The following is a 20,642-nucleotide window of genomic DNA, read 5'->3' on the forward strand; positions in this document are numbered from 1 at the left end:
CAGTAAAAATAATCACACACTCATACAGTAATATTTGTTATACTGAAGGCAGAAAACAGTTGACAATTTTCTGTGAGTTTATAAACTGAATAATGAATTTAGCAGCAAAGACTTTTAAAATAAGTTACACAAATATGGCACGTTACAGATTTTACAGAATGTGTACACTAAATATTAAATCACATGCTTGTAAAGTGTGTTTAAGATTTCACAAGAGTAAAAACCATCTATTTATGAATCAAAGATTCATTTGCTGGAAATCCAATGGAAAGAATACATTGCTTCCCGATACTTAAAAATAAATGCAGAACAACAGGAAAAACATCTAGGAAATATCTAGTAAAAGTTGTTGCTTAATTTAGCAACAAGACCCAAGATCCACAAAGGAAGCCACAGACCCTAATAGGATTTTGGAGACCAAACATTTTCATAAACCAGCCACAGTACCCACAATTTTGCAGCTAAGTTGTATAGACTCTTTATTCAATACAGCAGGAAAACCTTAGAACAGCTGCTACAAAAATCACACTAAGACCTGTATTTTCCCAACCTCATAAACACAGCAATGGTAGGAGTTTTCTGGTATGTTTATGCAACCAAACTTTGATGTTTTAGTATTTCAGTCCTTTGTAGAATGGCATTTCAGTAAAAAATCTGCTGTAATTACAGAAAAGTTACAACTCATGGTAATAAAAACACTAGAAAGGAATTAATGTAGTATTTTAAAGTCTTTCTCAATAAAGGTAATCCAGAGGTTCACGGTCAAATAGTTTATAAAAACATTTTGTTTCATTCTTCCTGAGACTTTATCTATACTTTTTCTCAACCACTATACAGGGAAAATTGGAAGTATAAAGGTTACATAGGCTATATCTTGATTTTGAGTGCTTAAGGAAAGTTGGCAAAACATTAGACTACAAATATCTACACAAAAAGCCAAAGTAAATTAGACATTTTAACACTGAAATATAGCATAGCACAATTCTACCAAGACATATAATTTTAATCCAGTTATACCTCCTCGGTATTCTCACCTTGTAATGTCATACACTAGTAAAGCCCCTGCTGCCCCTCTGTAGTATGACCTTGTAATGGAACGGAAGGACTCCTGTCCTGCCTGTAGAAGACAAAGCTTCATTATTTCATATCTCAAATTTATTTTTTGGTGCTGAAAACCACAAACTTAGAATGACAGAATTCTACTTTTGAGAGGACGGAGACAAGAAGGAGTAAGGAAGGGAAATCAGAGAGGGGACAAGTGGGGACAAAGTCTCTAACATTAGCAAGAGAAGGCACATAAGGAGAAGACACCAACTACAGCACAGTGCTGTTTAAAAAAAAAAATCGGAACAAGACCTCTAAACCTTTTTTGGCAATCCCTGACAACCCAATTTACTGAATTGCTTCACAATACATGAATCATTATTAGAGCACAGAATGGACTCCTAGCAACTAAGCTCTGAAGACAAATTTGAAAGGAAGCAAATAACCCAGAGCTTCACATTTGAATTCAATAACCCGCTCCCTGGGGCAGCTGTTGACACTAGAATAAATAAAGCCCATTGTAAATAAATGATGAATGACATCTTTACGCCCACCATCTGCTGGTGTAAAGGTTGTTGGAAGGCCAAGGATGCAGATTTTATCCGTTATATCATAAACTGCAGCCAGCTTTCAACAGTCTTCAGATGGAATTCTTTCAGTAATCATTTTATTATGAAAAACCAGAAAATGGTTCTGAATTCAATTTTACATAATTCTGCTCCACAGTTAATCAATTTTCTCTGTACTTGATAAATAATGCTTGTCAAACAGTTAGAGGATGCAAGAGTCATCTTCATATGCACTGGTGAAAAACTTCAGAGATCCTACATAAATTATATAGTTCTCACAAAAGTATTCTGTAAAAATCTCAGCACTTAAAAGAACATACTCAAAGAACACAGTCCTGAAAAATACATATTCATAGTTGCAAACCTTAAGCTCCCTGTGCTCGTGTTTTTCAGAAGTGCTATCTAGTACCTGACAGCTGTTAGAATAAACATTTACTTCTAATATTTAGTAATAACAGACGCTTTAGCATAATTCAAAAGATAACACAGAACACAATGAAGAAATACTAATATTAATGCTGAAGAAACCCTATATGCAGTAAGATAGTTATATGCAGAACTATAGGAAACTACTCTGATTTAAAACCATGAAAAGCAAGAATGAAATATTTATCAAATACAAGCTACCCTCCAGCCCTACCTACAAAATCAGCGTACAGAGAACTTTCTCTTCTCACAGTTACTGTATTTTCTTAATATAAGGTCTTCTTGAATTCAAGGAGAACTTCATCTATATTCTGTCATTGAACAAGAACAGTGGCACAACAAGTTTCAACATGTTCAGTCTTCAGAAAGCGTCCTTATCTTCCAGAATAATCAGCTACTTCAGTTTAAGAACACACTTTATCTTAGCCATTCCAGTGGAAAAAGTTACAAAAGATAGACAATATATTTAATAGTTTCAACATGATTAGAATACACTAGCATATGCATTTGGCCAAGAGTCCAAGTGCATCTTTATGTAAACTAAGGTTACAGAATACAACCCATCTGCTAGAATGCACCAAGGAAGAGTAAAAAACCCAAGTTTTTAGCACAATACTTGGTTCTCTATCCAGAAGCTTCACTAAGCTCTACAACTTTTTCTTGGTGTGGTGACTAGCTCAAGTACATGGTAGATGTGTAAAACATTTTCCTCCTAACTAGACTACAGACAAGTTGTTACCAGAGTATTCCATTTACTGCCTAAAATCATACATGAAGTGGACTTAGCCTACCACATTAAGATTGCCTGTTTCACCTTCACAAATTCCACTTTGACACATGAAATTGTTTGTCTCCGAGTAAATTAATCATGGTCAACCAAGATTGTCAGAGGTTCTAGCTGATCTTACAGGAATGTAAGAAGTCAGAGTTCTTACAAGAATCACTTAAAGTTAGGTATCTAAATCCTGACAATACTGTAACATTTTTAATTGTATCTCACTTGCCCATGATGAAATTTAAATATCATTGCTTCCTGAAGGAAAGACTGGGGAAAGGGTAGAAAATGTTACCCCTTCTTCACCAAAGAAGATACAATCTTCCATATAGCAATAATGAATTTGTGCTTATATATACCAATAGACAACACAAACTGAACTCCCTTTCATTCTAAACAAAGAAAACTGAGTTTCTGTAAAGAAACTCCATGATACTTATGTTTATATATTTTTATATTATATATAAAATAATAAGAAACACCTTATATATATAATTTACTATTTTAACAGTATAATTCTGAATGAGAGCTCTAGAAGGTCAATATAGCAGTGTTAGGCATGTAGAACATAATCCACAGAGGGTTTTTTTAGTATCATTATTACTTTAAGCATTTTTCACCTGACAATTTGCTCTCTGCCCCACTCCCACTCCCCCCCCCCCCCCAAGGAGGACAAGCTATTTCAAAGAAGAAAAAAAAAAAGTGTAGGCTATTAGCTAAACCTGACTTTTTTTAAAAAATACAAGTATGTTATAATTGTACTTTATTGGTCTTGCAAAGTAGGACCAACCCAAATTTAGCTACTTGCTACAAGGAGCAACAGATAGAAGTAGCAGTATGGAAGCTCAGTATAAATTAAAAACAGCTTTGATACAAGAGAAAAGTCCTTTATCTTAAGTGGAATTAACATTGTTCTTACCATCCCTTCCATGCTCCCCAAAATCTAGCACTTTTTTTTTTCTCTTCCATATTAAAAAGCTTTTTTCATAGAATCACAGAATGGTTGAGGTGGGAAGGGACCTCTGGAGGTCACCTGTTCAACCCCCCCGGCTCAAGGAGGGCCACTCAGAGTAGGTTACCCTGGTCCATGTCTGGACAGCTTTTGAAGATCTCCAGGGATGGAGACTCCACAGCCCCTCTGGGCAACCTGGGCCAGCACGGCAGGGAACAGTAGTGGCAGTAGCCACTAAATGAATGTTAAACAGGGTATTTCCCAAGGCCATATTACATCTAGTACAGGCAACACAAGCCTTTGCTCTGAGGCAACCCCTGGTTATACCCACTTTCAGAGTTACACTGCTGTGGAAGTGGGAAGATGGAAGATCTTTTTGGTAACAAGATAGACCATGAGAGCTATTTCACATGTAGAAACTCTAGGTCAGACAAGGTTGCCTACAGGAATCAATAAATGTATACTGAACAGGCCTGAACATGCATCCTCTCTCTTCAGAGAAAAAGGTGCTAGCTCTGATGCGAGCAGTTCACTAATCATGAAAAAATGTGGGCCTCTGATAAACAAGTGATGTTTTAAGTGCTAAGTAACACTCTTTTTGGGTGTTTTCTGGACTATAAGCTTTTACGGTTCATATCATATCAGTTAAAAACAACCTTTCTGATATGAGAGACTTACATAATCATAGTTCTAGGAGTTACAAGTCTTCAAAATAGTACAAAAATTTTCATCTCTGCTTCAACTGTAGAACTGCACGGACATATATCCCATGTGCTTCTCTTAATATACCTCAGTATAGAGACCAAAAAGCAATTTCAAAATAATGACGTAAGTAGAACATGAAGCATTATCAATCACCTCAGGTCACTAAGATACACGGAGATTTAGGGCCTGCACTAAAGTTTTCAGGAACATTTAAGCTATGTAACTGTGTTACTATTGACACAGTATCTGTGGCACATTTGAGAAAAGACACCCAAGTGTTACTATTCCTATAGGAAATCTCAGTGTCATTTCCAAGTGGGTGGTGTAGTTGGGTAGCTGTCAGTTGCAAAATGTGCGGGCAAGCCTTTGCTATCAAAAGAGTTCCTTGCAAGTTCCTTAACTGCATATTTTTGAATCTATAAACTAAGAAAAAAAAAATAAAAAGAAGAGCCATGAGACAGTACAAGAAAGTAGTTATATAATGAAATAGAATCTACAACAGCACATCTCCCTAGAAAACAGTTCATTAATTGTACTGAATTCTCTGTTCTCAATGCTGAAGAATTTGGAAAGTTTATTCAAGGACCAAGTTATTCACGTATATCCCAGTAGGCCTTCAACATTCAAGCTGACCAATAGTTTTTATTGGGAGGAAACTTTACAGTATACATCTACATGAAAAATGAGAAACAATGCACCATAGCTAGTAGCTCTAGACCCCTTCACTTTTAGAAGGGGCATACATGTGTCGTATGTTCAAACCCGGTGACAGAACACCTCATTCACATTGGGAATTATTACTCATTTAAACTAGTTTACACTTTCGTAAGCTGTATAGAAAACTAAAAAGACATCTAAGAAACAACCAACTCACATAAGTGTCACACTACCTATGACAACTGCCAGTTGGGAACTACTCCACAAAGTTGATCCCTGGAACAAAATGTTCCAGAAAGAGAGGAGCAAAATACCCTTGAATACAGTTTTGAAAGTTCATAGAATGCTTTGGATTGGAAGGGACCTTTACAGGTCATCTAGTCCAACCCCCCTGCAAGAGCAGGGACATCTTCAACTAGATCAGGTTGCTCAGAGCCCCATCCAACCTGACCATGAATGTTTCCAGGGAAGGGGCCTCCACTACCTCTCTGGGCAACCTGTTCCAGTGCCTCACCACCCTCACTGTAAAAAATTTATTTCTTAAATCCAGTCTAAATCTGCCCTCCCTTAGTTTAAAACCATTGTTCCTTGTCCTGTCACAATAGGCCTTGCTAAAAAGTTTGTCCCCGTCTTTCCTATAGGCCCCCTTTAAGTACTGGAAGGCCTCCCCCCAGCCTTCTCTTCTCCAGGCTGAACAACCCCAACTCTCTCAGCTGTTATAAATAAAAAAAGTTATAAATAAGTTAACAGCCTTTTAGTCACATGGCAACTTGTTTATACAAATGCATTAATCTTTCTTGCAATAGTGTCTCTACTCCAGAATAAAAATAATTTTACGGTGATTTACTAGCACGTAGTACAAAGAATAGGCACAAAAGTAGTATAAAAATAAAAAAAAACCCCGCTGCTCTCCAGCAAAGACGTTCCTGAGCAAGAACCGAACTAAAGACGCTTATGAAGAAGAATCCTTAACAATTTAAGAATGTCAAAATTTATGTGGAGGATTCAGCCAAGTTACATGTTGCTTCAGAATAACCCTTTCAGGATCCTAATAAGAACTGAATTGTCAAGAGGACTAAAGATCCCCAAGGGTGAAACTGTACATATGTCTAAATACAGATCATTTGTACATATGCCTTTTCTTCTGATGTTGTTGCATGCATGCCATTTAGACATCCAAAGCAATTCCCAACACATCAGAGAAACAGAAAGCTTTAGCACTCCATTATTAGAAGTACTCTTGTGATTTATTTCCGGTTATAAATATATTTGAAACCTTTAGGTTTTAAGTAGCTACCCTCACTAAAATGGCAGTTCCACTATGGACAAAAGGAAGTGATTTGGCCTCCTTCCATCTAAGCCCTTATCCTAAGCAAGAGCTTGCTCTATTATTGTAGAAAGCCACAGATAAACTGACAAGAAATCTATAACCAGTCAGAAAATAAAATACCAATAATACAGTATTTCAATAACCAAATACCTTTAAGCACATGACAGACAAGGGTTTGCGAACACTAAGCTAGAAGGTGTATCTAGTTACCTTAGCTTCTTAATGTGCCATCATGGATGTGAACAATAGCTTAGCTACTGACACTGAAGTTCAGATGATGGTCCTATTACCCAAACTGCAATAGGAATAACTATTAAATGGACAAATCCGACCCCCTGATCCATGCACCCAGAAATAAGTTAATGCTCCTACCTAGCAGCAAACACAGTCTGTGAACTCATTATCAAACTAGTTTCAGGAACCAAGACAGATCCTCTGCAAGTTCTTGACATTACTTCACAGCAGTAAAACAGAGGGCCATGACCACTGAATCACCGTAACTTGAGTTGTAAGATGTACCCACATTCTTGCAGGTACAACAGTTAAAGAGTCAAATTAGTAAAAATTCAGTAGAAGAATTCACCAACTGCCCATGAAATATGCTCTGATTACCAAAGCAAGTAGAAAAATATCATGAAGTAGACAGTAAAGAACTCTCAGGGGCGAGCACTACATCTTAGCAATTGTCAATATCACTAAGACGAAATGAATATTCATTTAATGAATTAAGGGAACTTTATTGGATTCTACTAGATCCAAATAGTTTACAAATACATGAAAAATAACTGAATTTCCAAGAAGGATTAGTATATTCAGAAAATCTGTAAATGGACAGACAAGTCACACCGTGGTTTTAGGGAAAAGAGACATGCCTTCAACAATTATGCCTTCTGTCTTGCATAAATGTGCTCTTTTGTGCAAGCTCTCAATGACTAGAAAACACTGTCAATTTAATTAGAAAGCTCACTTGTATGGAAACCAAGAAATTACTTGCAATTAGTTAATAAAAAAAGATAAGATGATTTCAGATATTTAGTGTTAGTCTGAGCAAGACTAGTCTTAGTCTAACACCTTAGTCTTGCTTATAGAAACATAATAATGAATAAAAATAAACATTTGTCATCACGGATTCCCATGAAATGAAGCAGAAAGTTATTAAAAAATTATTGTATTTAAATACACAGGAAAAATTCTCATTCATATCAATTTAGTTTAGAGAACATTAGTAGTATTACTTAGTATCATCACTGATCTCTCCCCCTGCAGTGTCTGAGGGAACTTAAATTCCCCTCTTTCAACTACTGTTTATTTTTGCTCATCAACAATGACTTGTTAGTAACAGTCAATACAATACAGAACATCCCCCTCAACAACAAAATGAAGGCTACTGACTCAGCCTGGTAACAAGCCCACTATCTCTCGACAACAATGAAGTTGTTCTGAGGAGAAGCAATTTCAGTATTTCCTGGTGTTACACTGCCACAAGACAAACCACCTCATCTACACAGCTTGTTTAAACTCACAAAGCTTAATAGCTCCCACAACGGTCATTTTGATCCTTACCAGCTTCTGTTGACCACTTCTAGTTTCCTAAAAGTTACTTTTGTAACTGATACTAGCTCAAATACCACACTTCCACAAAAGGGTAGCTTAACTTCTCATAGTAGGCAATTACCAACTAACCAGTTTTGACAAAAATATTTCTCAGTCTATTCAACTATTGAAAACCATTACTAAGATTAAAGACACAGGAAAGGAAATAATCTTGAGACTAAAGATAGACAAGACAAGTGAACAATTTGGTCCAATACCTGCACTCCCCTTGACTGACCTAAATGCATCAGAAAGGAAAAGTGAAACCCAAGGACTGACAGACCTAAAAACCCGGGCATGCCACAGCAAACATAGCAGCAAACTTGCTGAGCCCAGCAGTGAGCAGATCAGGAGCAGCCTGCAGCTGGGAGAGAACAACTGCACACACTATTTGCGGGTGTAGACATACCATCAGCAGTAGAGCCAAGACTGCAACACCTAACACTAGGTATGCAAGGGCCACAATGAATACCTTTCATGGAATGTGGGCTTTTGTTGTTATTTTGGGGGGTTTTTTGGTTCTGTTTTTTGTTTGGGTTTTTTTTGGTGTGTGTTCTTTTTTTTGTTTTTGCATCAAACTAGTTTTACTAGACTACCAGCTCACAGAACCAAATGCTGGACTACAATTTCTAATGAGTACCCGTGCATTCCTTGAGGATATCTTCCAGTTCGGCCTCCTCTGAAAGGAATTCAGTTTGCGTACTCCTGCATGAAAACGAGACTTCAAGTAAGCAGAGCTAATTTCTGTAACACACTCCTGATCCAAACTAAGATGCTAATGAAAAATTGAAATATTCTTGAGTTATGATACAAGAGCAGCACACAAATGGATCTCACAGACATGCAACAGTGTTAGCTTCAGCTGCCCCTGTAAGTTATGACACACTCCTACAGTGAGGTATGCTGCAGGTTCCATATATTCCCATTATTAAGATATACCTTTCCTTGGAGCTGCAGTGATCTGCTGAAGACAACACTAACTGAGCACCATTGCATAGAAATACCTGGCCAGAAATATCTGAATTAAAGAGTTTGATTCTCTTAAGAAAGCAAGTCCTTATTCATTGTTAACCAGTCAAAACAAATTTTATCCAGTTCTCCACTTATGTCTCTGTTCAAGATGCTTCCTGTTCAGTGATGGATTAAAAGCAGGTATGTAAGGCTAGCACTAAATCAGAGAAGTGCTGGTGCTGTGACACAGTAAGCACCAACTGAAAACATAAATGCTTCACATGCTTTCTTAACCATAGGTGTAAAACAAACTTTCTCTTATCAAATGGAAATTGTTACAGCTTAATAAATATGGAGATAGCACCAGGAACAGCTAGCAGTTTTTGCTAACAGAAAAAGAAATTCAGGAAATGCTCACCCAGATACACAATACAGACATGGTAACCTTGGTCATTATGGACATCTTTGTGTACTTTAACACTCATAAAGTAAAACATCTCTTGACAATTACCTCATCATATTTCTTATCTTGCTATTCCTTCAACACCTTTGCACCCAAGATCAGAACTGAGACAGTGGAATTTAGATATGCTTACAAGCCAAGACTGGATTAGAATAGAAATATCCTGTGTTTTAAGAATCAGACTGTACACAGTTAAAATTTTAACTATGGCCAATATGCTAAGTCATTCATTGCTTACAACTTATAAATTATTAACTACAATGCAAGCATACAATCTACTCAGTGTACGAATGCTTTTAATGAATATTTTTAATTTACATATGATACAGTTAAGAAACTAGCCAGATAAAATCCCTGCCCAAAACCAGCTTGTAAGTTATAATCAAAAGCAATTCTGTTAAAATTTTGATTATGGGACACTTTGCAAGCATTCAAGAAACCAAACATTGCAAAGAGCTACTGAGTCGAGGCATTAAGAAAAACAGAATCTACTCAAAAATCATTGAAGTTCACTTGTACCCAAGGAGCAGATAATAGCACATTAACAAAATCAGTCTGAAAGCCAATGAAAGACAGTGGCTGCATTGGTAGTAAAACTAGTAATTTTGTCTACAGAAAATCTGTCCCAATTTTAGGAAACAAGGACTAATGTAGATACATTCTCATGTAGTCACACTACATATAAAAAGTCTGCTTCTGAAGCTACTGTTTATGCAGAGATTTGCTTGCCTATTGAACTCAAAAATGATCAGCCACCTTGGTAGTCAGCAAACCACAGTTATAATAGTAAAAATGCTCAGGGCAGAAAAAGCCTAAAGTAAGCACAATCTGACCATATTCTTCTATACCTTTTCATGGCAAACTTCCAAGGAGGCACAAGTGTTAGATGCCATTTCAAGTGATGAACTTGTAAAATAAGTAAGGTACTTTAGATCTTACCTACAAAGTTAGCTAAAATATTGCACTTATTTACATTTCTTGTTACATTACACATGCATGTATGTAGGCACGCATATACAAATATATCTCCCTTCATTGATTTGCTATACCAAAAAGAACACATACATGATGCTACAGCTCCGGTATCTGTCAGTTTCTAAAGGTATCCTAAAATGCTTTTCGAAAAGAAAACAGACAGCCCTGCCTTAGGGAACAGTTAAGCACATTTGAAAGACACAGCTATCAGTATAAGCATCTTAAAGCTGCTGCATCACAACAAGTGTAGACATTGAAGCTGACTGCTCTATGGTAAAGTGACTGACAAGAAGAAAACAGCTGCCTTTGCTAATGCATGTTCTTAACCTGAACCCCCTCAAAAGTCAAAGTCTGTTTTTTTCTAGGCTTTCCAAAACTTTAAGCTTTTACCAGTCCCTTCTTGATTGTTTGAAGTATTTACTATCTTCACGATTATAGTGAACTTGAGTTCTTAAGTCTTCTTCTATGAAAACAGTGAGCCATATCTTTTCTTCTACGCTGGAAATGCAAACATTTCCTCTAGAGAATTCTTGATTAAAGCTAGTAGACATCAAAATTTCTCAACAGGATGTTTTATTAACCAGACCTTGCATGAATGCACAGAGAAAGAGTATTTAGATAAATGTAAGTTCTTAATAATACAGAAAACTTACACAACAAAGTGAGGCAGCACTAATTCTAGTCTTACAAATCCGACAAAGTGTTACTTGAGGAAGTGAAGTTACAGTGCAAACAGTAGAAATTTGCACTGGTTTAAGAATACATCACACCAAAAAAGGAAATTTTAGCAAGTTTTTAATCTTCATAGAAACCAAAGGAAGCTGCAGGACAAAGTACATAGTCTCCCATGGGTGCTGATGACAGAGAGCTTAACCAGAACAAAGGGAAAGCTAGCGGAGCCATATCTTTAAATAATTTCTATGATTTATTACTTACCGTATCCCATATCTGAAGCTTTATCTGTTTTCCATCAATAGTTATCATTCGAGCCCCAAATTCTACACCTGAATAGATTTTACAAAATATTACATTATTAGCATATATCAGAAAGAAGAATGTCAAGTACTATGAAAGCAAGAATGTAAATAAGTTAATTCAACATTGTATTTGTAGGAAATAATATTTCACAATCTGCTTTTAGTTAATTTTCTAGCTGCTTGAAAGAGCTGGAAAGTTTTCCAGAAGAAGAAAACTGTTACTTTCCAAGTGCTTTAAAAACACGTTAATTAGAGCAAGTGTCAAGGAGGTATTTCCTACAAAGTTTTCTAAACGATTTAGTAGCTCTAGATCAAAGGGAGGAAAACATGTCCATTTGAATGCAAGCAGGAAATTGAAGTCACAGTTATTTTAACACTCTACCAGTGACAGATTGCTGAAGCCAGTTTAGAAGAAATTAAACCTACAATTCTTTTTCAATAAAATATTCTATTAAGTGAGCATAAAAATGTGACCTTCAACAAGATACATTTTATTACTGTATTAATTAAAACTCATCTGCCTTTATGAAAAAAGTACTTCCAAAATTCTAGCTAGTTAAAGATCAAATTTAATAACTGAGGGAAAAAAATTAATGTGTTTCAAATAAACAAAAGGAATTTATTTAGTGGAAAAATTCAGCCTTTTGTACCATATTCTAAAGCAATTTTAAGATCATTAACAGTAAATTAAACATAAATTGAGGCTATTAGTACAGTAGTTAAAATCTGACAAATGCCTAGAGATAGTGGACATATTTAAAGGCTATCAAGTTTCCATTAATCTATGCTTCATATATCCATTATTTCAGAAAAAAAAGAGCTGGTAGCTTAAGTTTTGTCTAAAATTGGTCACTGTCTCGATTTGGACTGAAGTCTTCCAATTAAGCAGCCCTGATCTGACGTATTCCAAACATCTCTTTCAAAAGCTTGTTTAGAATATTTGAGGGAGGCAGCATGGCTTTCTGCAGAATGACTTTTGGGGAAGGGGACAGGAAGGAACCACTCTCCCCCACACAGGATACTGGAGCCAAATAAAAGCCATGGGCCAATGAACACTGTGCTCTCTTTAGCATCCAAATAACTTGCAGTAACTGTATGCAAACAAGTTGAAAGAATGGAGGGGGAGCAGCAGAAAGGAGGAAGCAGATGAATGACAATGCTCTCCGAAGCTGATTGCAAAGCCAGGGGAAGGTCCTTGGACTACTACAAGTGTCAACACTGCAAGTATCACTTAATCTCAAAATGCAGATATAGAGCTTCTAAATAAAATCCAGCAATCACCCTAAATGTTTAGTTTCTACACACAACTCCATAGAAAAATTAAAAGAATATTTATCCTGTTCCATCAAAATATCTGCTGAGAGAAAATTCTGAATTTGAAACAACACATGCACTTTGATGGTAAGTTTGTTCTCTTAAAGAAGGCATAGAAGCTGTTCAGGTGTAAACAAAGTAAGGGTATGTCCTAAGGACAATGGGCAAACCAAACAGAATGTTTACAGGGGTAAAGTATCTACCTACAAATATTGTGAGGTTTTTTTCAGTTGGGTTTTTGTGTGTGTTTTTTTGTTGTTGTTGGGTTTGGTTTTTTGGGGTTTGTTTTGGTTTTTTTTTTTCCCCAACTGCATAAATGCAGATTCTCCATCCCTCCTTAATTTCTTTTAATAACAGATACTTCACTTCCCAAACGAAAAATAAATTGACATCGTTGTTGCATTATAAGCTCTTTTAGAGTACATTACTACAGTTATGCACAATTCTGAATGTAGCTCAAAGACAGAAAAACACCTGCTTCTATGTATTCCATCTATCTCCCCCCCCCGTCTTTTTTTCATTAGAGGTAAAGTTTCTCTCTGAATTTCCTAAATCTTAGAGATAACATTTTAGGCTAGCTATACTAAAATTTGGGGTTGAATTTTGCACAACTCTAGATGAAATATCTTTTTTCCACATATTCAATTTCAGTTTCCCTTCTCCTCTTGAGTTGCTCACAGCAGGAATAGAATCTGCACTCCCACAGGCTAAAATCATTGTATTATATTGAAAAAAGTTAGGCTATGTAACATAAGCCTTTTCAATCTACAGATTCTCAGGAGTTTTAACATCATCAGTTGGAAGTGCATTGGGTAACGTCAACCCATCCCATCTTGCCCTGCATGGGCATTCCTATGACTTTGAACCCATGTTCTTTATTTATCTCTGTAATTCTAAATCTGTTGGCCAGGAGAATGCTTCTCCCAAGTATGCAAAAACACACACACATGCCCTATCAGTTAAGTGAAAGGAGGCTGCTTCCAGCCTATGCTGCTTCTTCCCCTTTCCAAGCAGCGTCCCCTGCTCCATTCCTACGTCCCTCGTTATATTGCTATCTAAGCTCACCTTCTCATCCCACTAGCTTCAGTTTCTGCTCCCAGATTTCAGCTAGCTATATGCCAGGCAAAGAACTGGCACTACAACTACCCTGCTGAGGCAAAGCTCGTTCCCACAGCCTATCAGTTTGCTGATGTGACAGGGCTGCCAAAGGCCTAAGTGATATATAAGGTGTCATATATTTGGCAGGCCTAAAGAAGAAAAGGTGACAATAACTCATGCCTCCCTAAAGAACTCAGGCTCTTTATTCAGCCAGCCTATCTGCTGCCAAGAAATATTTGAAAACTGATATTAGCCTAAGAATTTGAATTATATTAGACAGCCACACACAAGGTGTGGGAGGACTGTCAAGAGAGAAAGGGAAGCCATAACCAAACCACCTGATACATTCTGTGACATGAATAATATTTGTTTATATTTCAAGCATCTATTTCAGCACTCCCAAACACAAGAAGCCTACCTATTCCAGGACACAAACTAAAAATAGAGACTAGGGATACATTTTGTTCAAGGCTCATCATGATTAGAGCTTATAGGTTCCTTGAAATAACATCAAGAAGTTGTTCAAAGATTCTGCAATCTTATCAGAGGCTGGCATGTGTTATGCTTAACATTGAAACTGATGTGAAGACTAGGCTTGCCTACAGAAGAATTTATTCCTACACTATTCCTCATATTTTATGTGGAAAGATAAAGAAAAGTTTGTATCATTTACTGTGGTTAGATCAGAGGCAATGCATTCTGTCAACATGTATTAATTTCTCATAGTATCAATATCAAATCATATCTAACACAAATGATCCACATCCAGTTGAGGAGTCAGGAAGAAAAACCCCTATCCCTTCCAAACAGTGAATATCTTCACACTTCAATCCTTCTCTATCCAGAAGTTAGTCTTCCCAAACAGTAAATTTGTTTACTCATCTTTAAGATTAACTTTGCTTTAGTTTGTCTGTAACTTGTCTTCAAGGTTCTGTGGCTATGCTAATATTCTGTTCCCTAGTGAAAAATCTGCCATTTGCACCACCATCAATGCATTTCAAGCTTGGCCAATTCTGCTTCCATGCCCAGTTTTTAGCTTTTCTGAAGACACAGTTGAGATACTAAAACTATGAATTTTTTAATTGTTTCAGATTGTACCTTCCCAATAAGAAAAAAGGCCCCCACTTGGCTTTATTAGCTAAGAAATATTAATCAGCTAAAGATTCACTGCTACCTTAATACAGCACAAATCCTACATTATTGCAGCACAACAAACTCATAAATGAATGCTGAGGCACCCTAGCTGCTTAACCATTAGCATTGTGGGGGACAAAAGACACTTACCAATAGTGAGATCGTGGACTGGCTGAAACCTCTTGTCTGTAAACTGTAACAATAAACATGATTTCCCAACACCTAAAAAAGAAAGTTTTAAGCAAATTAAAAAGATCTGTTAAGAACCAATAGAAATTAATTTAAGTGAATGGTATATATTGTTTAAAATTCATTACTAGAACTTGAGATACTAGATTTCACGTACTTTGAAGTGTATGCAACTTTTTCATAACATAACAGCTTTTAAAGTTCCAGAAACATTGAAGTCAAAGCCGTTATTTTCAAAAAGGGAACAAAAATTAACTTTTGCAAAAAGTAGTTCTGCCTTTAAAATTAAGCAGAAAAAAGTTTCCTAACAAACCTTCAAAGTATCATTTCACATCCTCTCTCCACAGTAACTGCAGGTCTTGCTGCTCCTCACAACCCTATGTCTGCCTCCCCTTCAGTACTTTCAGCTTTCTTCCAACGCTAACTAGATCCTCAATAGCACCTAACTCCCACCCATTTCCTAATTTATCAGCTGAGGTAGCAACGGTACATATATGGCTGCTTACAACCACCATGTGTTACTGCCCACTGGTTCTCAGTAGGCCAAAAAATAGTCCAAGCAGAATTGGCAACGGCTGAGTTCACATTACAGACAGAGACAACACAAACATTGTCCCCCTCAGATATCCTGATTTCAGACCCAAATGGGTTAACTACTTCACATTACGTGGACACTAGTCAGCAAAAGGGCAATTTCTTCTGTTTGTGAAAGCACAGAAAAGCAAAAGTTAACACAGTCAATAGGAGTACTCAAACTGCCTAGGTTTGCAAATATAATACTTTTTACGGTTAATTTTTCCTTGTTCCCTTGGAGAGGTCATTCTTCCCATTCTGCTCAGTCAAATTTCATATTTTCAGCCTTTTAAAACTTGACAGTCATACAAGTTAAACTCTGAACTGTATCACATAACATACAATATTGTAGCATCCAAGTTCCTGCTGTACTTTGCTTTATCTGTCCAGCAAGATAAGGCTATTTTAGCCACATACTAGAGGTCAGCAACAGCTGATCAGGAGTGACATATCTGATAATAAAAGACAGCAAACAAAGGGATAAGGAAAAGAACCATACTGCAATACACAAGATACACATACCAGAGGTTTGCATATAGTGACATTGATCTTTCTACTACTAAATTCAGCATTCTCAAAGCTTTTTAGTATGGTTTCATGAGGAAACAAAGCCTATACAATCATAATCACTGCCCACCTGTCATTTTGGTCTTAAAATCTAAGTGGCCAATTTCAATCACTTCTAATAGAAATAGGAGACTTGCATTTAATTTTGTCACAAAACGAGCTGTGACAAATTGAGGACACTCTGAGATTAATATCCCAAGTGATGCAGCAATTCCAGCAGCCTAAGCCAGTTGTTGGTGCTGCTATCCCTACTCTCTTCCCGAACAGCATGTTCATGCCCCTTTCTCCATAATGGTTCAGAACTTATCCAAGCCATTTCAGTTGTCCACGGGGTTAGCACGCTAACCTGACAAGAAGAGTGACAAAGCAAACAGAAATTACTTCATGCAAGGTCAGACAAGGATAAGAGTTAGTTCAAATGAGGGAAGAGAAGTGCAGCAGCCAGCAGATCAACAGCTTAGAGTGGCACGGAACTACAGCCCAAGGCAAAGTTTGCAGCATCAGCCTTAACAGATTTCTTTTCTGTAGCTCCCTGGCTTATGATAGCAAGCTGTCAGAACACAAGCCGCCTGGAAGCAGGTATAGATTTTGTTCAACAAAATTAGCGGACATGAGAGAAATGGATGAGGAATGGGTGAGAGCGCTGGAGATAAGAAAGAAATAGGGAGAAGGACCAGCACAATATTGGAGCTGTAGGGACAGAGAACACAAATCTCTAAGGAACCTTAAAATATTAAAAATTCTTCTACTCACAGAACACTGTTTACATATACAGATAACTTTTATACCACCAATGAAATAGTTGCCCCATCGCAGAACATAATCACTATCCCACTTACAAAAAACAACCTATAAATCACACCAGAAATAGAATGTAGAAAATAGCTTTTGCCATTAACCTTACAAAGTGATTTCAGTGTCATTTGATAAACCAGAACCTCAAACCCATCCAATATTCCTGCACAAATCTTACAAGCATTAGAAAAATATTTCAAAATCTAATCAACAAAGTAACATTTGATTATGTGTCCCAGCACTAGTTCTCAAGTGGGAATCTGATATTTCTTCTTCTTGTAACACTGGTGACCAGTTATTGGTTCAAGAGAACATATAAACACTAGTGTCAGCACAGCGAAGATGACAGACAAGCACAGCCCCTTTGATTCAAGCCCTGTCTCAAACTGGCACAAGATGACTGCACCTCTAGTTACTTCTATGTAACAGGCCTTTTAGGAGCAGACTGCAGACTGGTGGGTTCACACACAGAAACTGATGTAGTAACTAGCTTCTGTTTAGTGCCATTCCTGCTACTTCAGAACATTGAGCAAAACACATCTGGAAGTCCCTAAGCTTTGTACTGTTGTTGACTGAAAAAGGTTCAAAAAGTTGCAAATGAAGCTGTAGTGCCTGTCAGGTTTAGGTTATAATCCATTTTAGATAGTACTTATAAAAAATTTATTGCCTACATTTAATAGTAGTATTTTGTTTTAATTTTATAGTTTTAAGACATTGCAGGTTTGTAACAGGAAAGTTCTTACGAGAATAGCTTGTCGCCCATTCACTTCCAGAGCCTGACCAGACTGTGCCATGGTAGACACAGCCAGGAACCTGTATCAGGAACAGGAGGTCCTGAGCATTTTACCACCTTGTGACATAAACAGATGCTGCAAAGATCAATTAACAGTTGCATGGCAGCGAATTCCATGGCACACAAATGGTTTAAAGTAACTAACTACACTGGTCAAGAGCAAAGTGGCTGTTTACCAGGTATCTCATTCACTTAGCACTGTAAATCTTATACTTGAAATGAGGCAGACACTCTGGGAAAAGTAGTGAGCATGTCTTATGATAGTCAATTGTAGAACATGAAAGGGACAAATTCAGTTATTTACTAACTCATTCTCCATTTTACTGCCACAATTACTTTAATATAGCTTCAGATAAACCACCCCCAGAGAAAAAAATCTTAGTATCTTAAGAAATGAGCAGAGCTTGGATACAGTTCATCAACAAACACAGTAAACAAAAGCTCTTGCTTGGGAACAAATTAAAACAATGGATTATGTGCTCAGAGGGGAGCAGCATGCTTCTTTGCAAGTGCCTGCTCTAGGATCCCTTCATCACTTCTTAGCACCCACACAGTGATGGGAAGTGGAACTTGTGCTACAGTAGTGTTACCCTCCGGCTCTGAATTCCAATCTATCAGCCTGAGTTGGTTCTCCAAATTCCTCTGCCTCCCTTAATAGCTTCTTCTTTATCTGGGTGCTGCTCTGCAGTCTGTTTCCCTAGGCAAAGCGTTGCCAGAGCTTTGCTATCATCCACCTTGGCCCAGCCACACTCCAACATCTCCCTTCCTTGTATCAGCACCAGTGTTCATTTCACTGCTTGGCAAGCCAGAACAGCTAAGCAGTAAAGCTAACCTCTCCCTTCTCACTCATAAGGTTATGCAAGAAACGAATCCAGCATAAAACAACAGTCACCCAAAACGCTAGTATGTGCATGAGACTAGGGCTACAAAATATATAGCAAAGGGAAGGATTGTTCTTTTCAGTAGCAGGCTGCACTCATGGCAATTAAAAAAGCAGCTCTGGTACCATAGCACAGGTGATGATACAGCTGAGCCAGTTAAATGGCTTTTGCTAAGAAAGCTGACTTGCATCCTTCTCCCATTTCAACTCCTATGACTCCCTGCAAATAGGGCAAGGGAAGTTCAGTTGTGAGCTGCAAAGTCAGAGGTGCACTACTGTCAACATGAGGAAAACTTCCAGGCTTTTCTTACTACTAGATGAAACTCATCAGTGCTCCTTCTACTGATGTTTGAGTGTCTTAGAAAGCTGACCTCACTCAAAACTAAAAATGCCTCAAAAAAAAAAAGGGGGCGGGGGGGGCAGCTAAGATAATTTCCTTACTTGTTCACATAAGCACCACGATAGCCCAAGAAAGGTGACAGAGGAAAAGAACTGCAGTAGTAGTCATCCCAACCTGGGTATCAAAACTGAATCCTGAACACAAATCTCTAATCTGCTACTTGCCTCTGATGGGTAGACTCACTCCTTCCCACACAGTTCCACCTCCTTACTCAAAATGGCTCGTACACTTTTCTGACCATACCTGCTATTTGTTTGGTTTTGTTTTTTAAATCATTTTTGTGAGCTGAACTGGCTCTCTGAAAGATCAGACAATCAGACAAGCACTGATGCTGACAGCCAAGAAGCAGAATTTCATAGCTGAGACAAGGAGTGGTAACCAGGTCCACTCATTTTGGCAGCAGATAAACATTGGCTTAACTCAGCTATTTCACAGAACTGTATTTTTCTTGTTGTTGCTTCACAAGACAGGGTGGTCAATCAGCTCACCACCCACAGAGATGAAGACCTACTCCCCCTTTGATATCTTGCTCTCACTGATACTCCTAGGTCCAGTTTCCTCCCTTGAAAGTACTCCAGACCTTGGTAAGCACTTCCCCAGGCCAACTCAGCTGATTCAGTCACCAAGGTTGTGGAGGGGTGTTAATCAAAGGTTAGAATTAGTACACGGGTGCACAGTAACAGTCTCATGAAACCATTTGTATGGGCATCTACTTACAGTTTGTTATTTATAGTTAACTTCTAAGAGGCTAAGAAGATGTACTTATACAACACCTAATATCCACTCTTTTAGGGATCAAAGTATCATCAAAAGGGTCTCAAAGCAAGACATAAGTAGTACAGATCAGTACTCTGGTTTTCAGTATGAACAAGTTCTCAAACTATCATGGAGTGTTAACACCAGCTCTAGTGAGATGAAAATCTATTTAGTTAAGTAGTATTGTTACATACTTGTAGAAAGTAAAGGCAAGAGGCTCTGGTCATGCACATTGCTAGCTAATAACAGCTGCTGTTGCAGAACAAAGTGCACTGACGCTAGAAACATTTCACAAGGAGGCCTGAAAAATAAAGCCAATTAAATTGCTTAATTTCAACATTTTATAATCTCCCAGACAAGTGAAATGGTTGACTAGACAGCCTACTTTACTCTAGAGAGTAAGGAGAATTAGATCACCAAGCAATTATATTTTCTTTGATCATCTTCCCCTAATAAGAATAACTTTGAGATATTGTTGGTTTATAACCAGCAACTATTTGCAGAAATTGAAAGGCAAGTGAAAGTTCATTATGCAAGAAGCTCTGAGGGTTGCTGAACTAACACATTCAAGAAAAGTGGAAGAGACCTGCTCATAGAAGATGCAGCAACACTGATCATTAAGAGACATTTAGATGGGATACAACTAACAAGTTATGTTGGTGGCAAGAAATCTGACCATTGCAAAACTGGTATTTCAGGCATACTAAAGTTCAGTAGCATTCTCTG

The 20,642-nt window shown here is 37.5% G+C and overlaps 1 protein-coding gene across 1 annotated transcript in view; it reads right to left on the bottom strand.

The window, feature by feature from the left end:
- RAB2A (RAB2A, member RAS oncogene family) overlaps positions 1-20,642 on the bottom strand; it is a 43,554-nt gene that overhangs the window by 19,170 nt on the left and 3,742 nt on the right. The window contains exons 3-5 of the mRNA XM_072852434.1: positions 15,114-15,185; positions 11,377-11,444; positions 1,035-1,117 (exon numbers count right to left, since the gene is read on the bottom strand). Of these exons, the coding sequence (XP_072708535.1) occupies positions 1,035-1,117; positions 11,377-11,444; positions 15,114-15,185 (223 nt within the window). The remainder of the gene's footprint in view (positions 1-1,034; positions 1,118-11,376; positions 11,445-15,113; positions 15,186-20,642) is intronic.

Source organism: Ciconia boyciana, chromosome 2, assembly GCF_034638445.1.
Source record: "Ciconia boyciana chromosome 2, ASM3463844v1, whole genome shotgun sequence".
Taxonomy (NCBI): Eukaryota; Metazoa; Chordata; class Aves; order Ciconiiformes; family Ciconiidae; genus Ciconia; species Ciconia boyciana.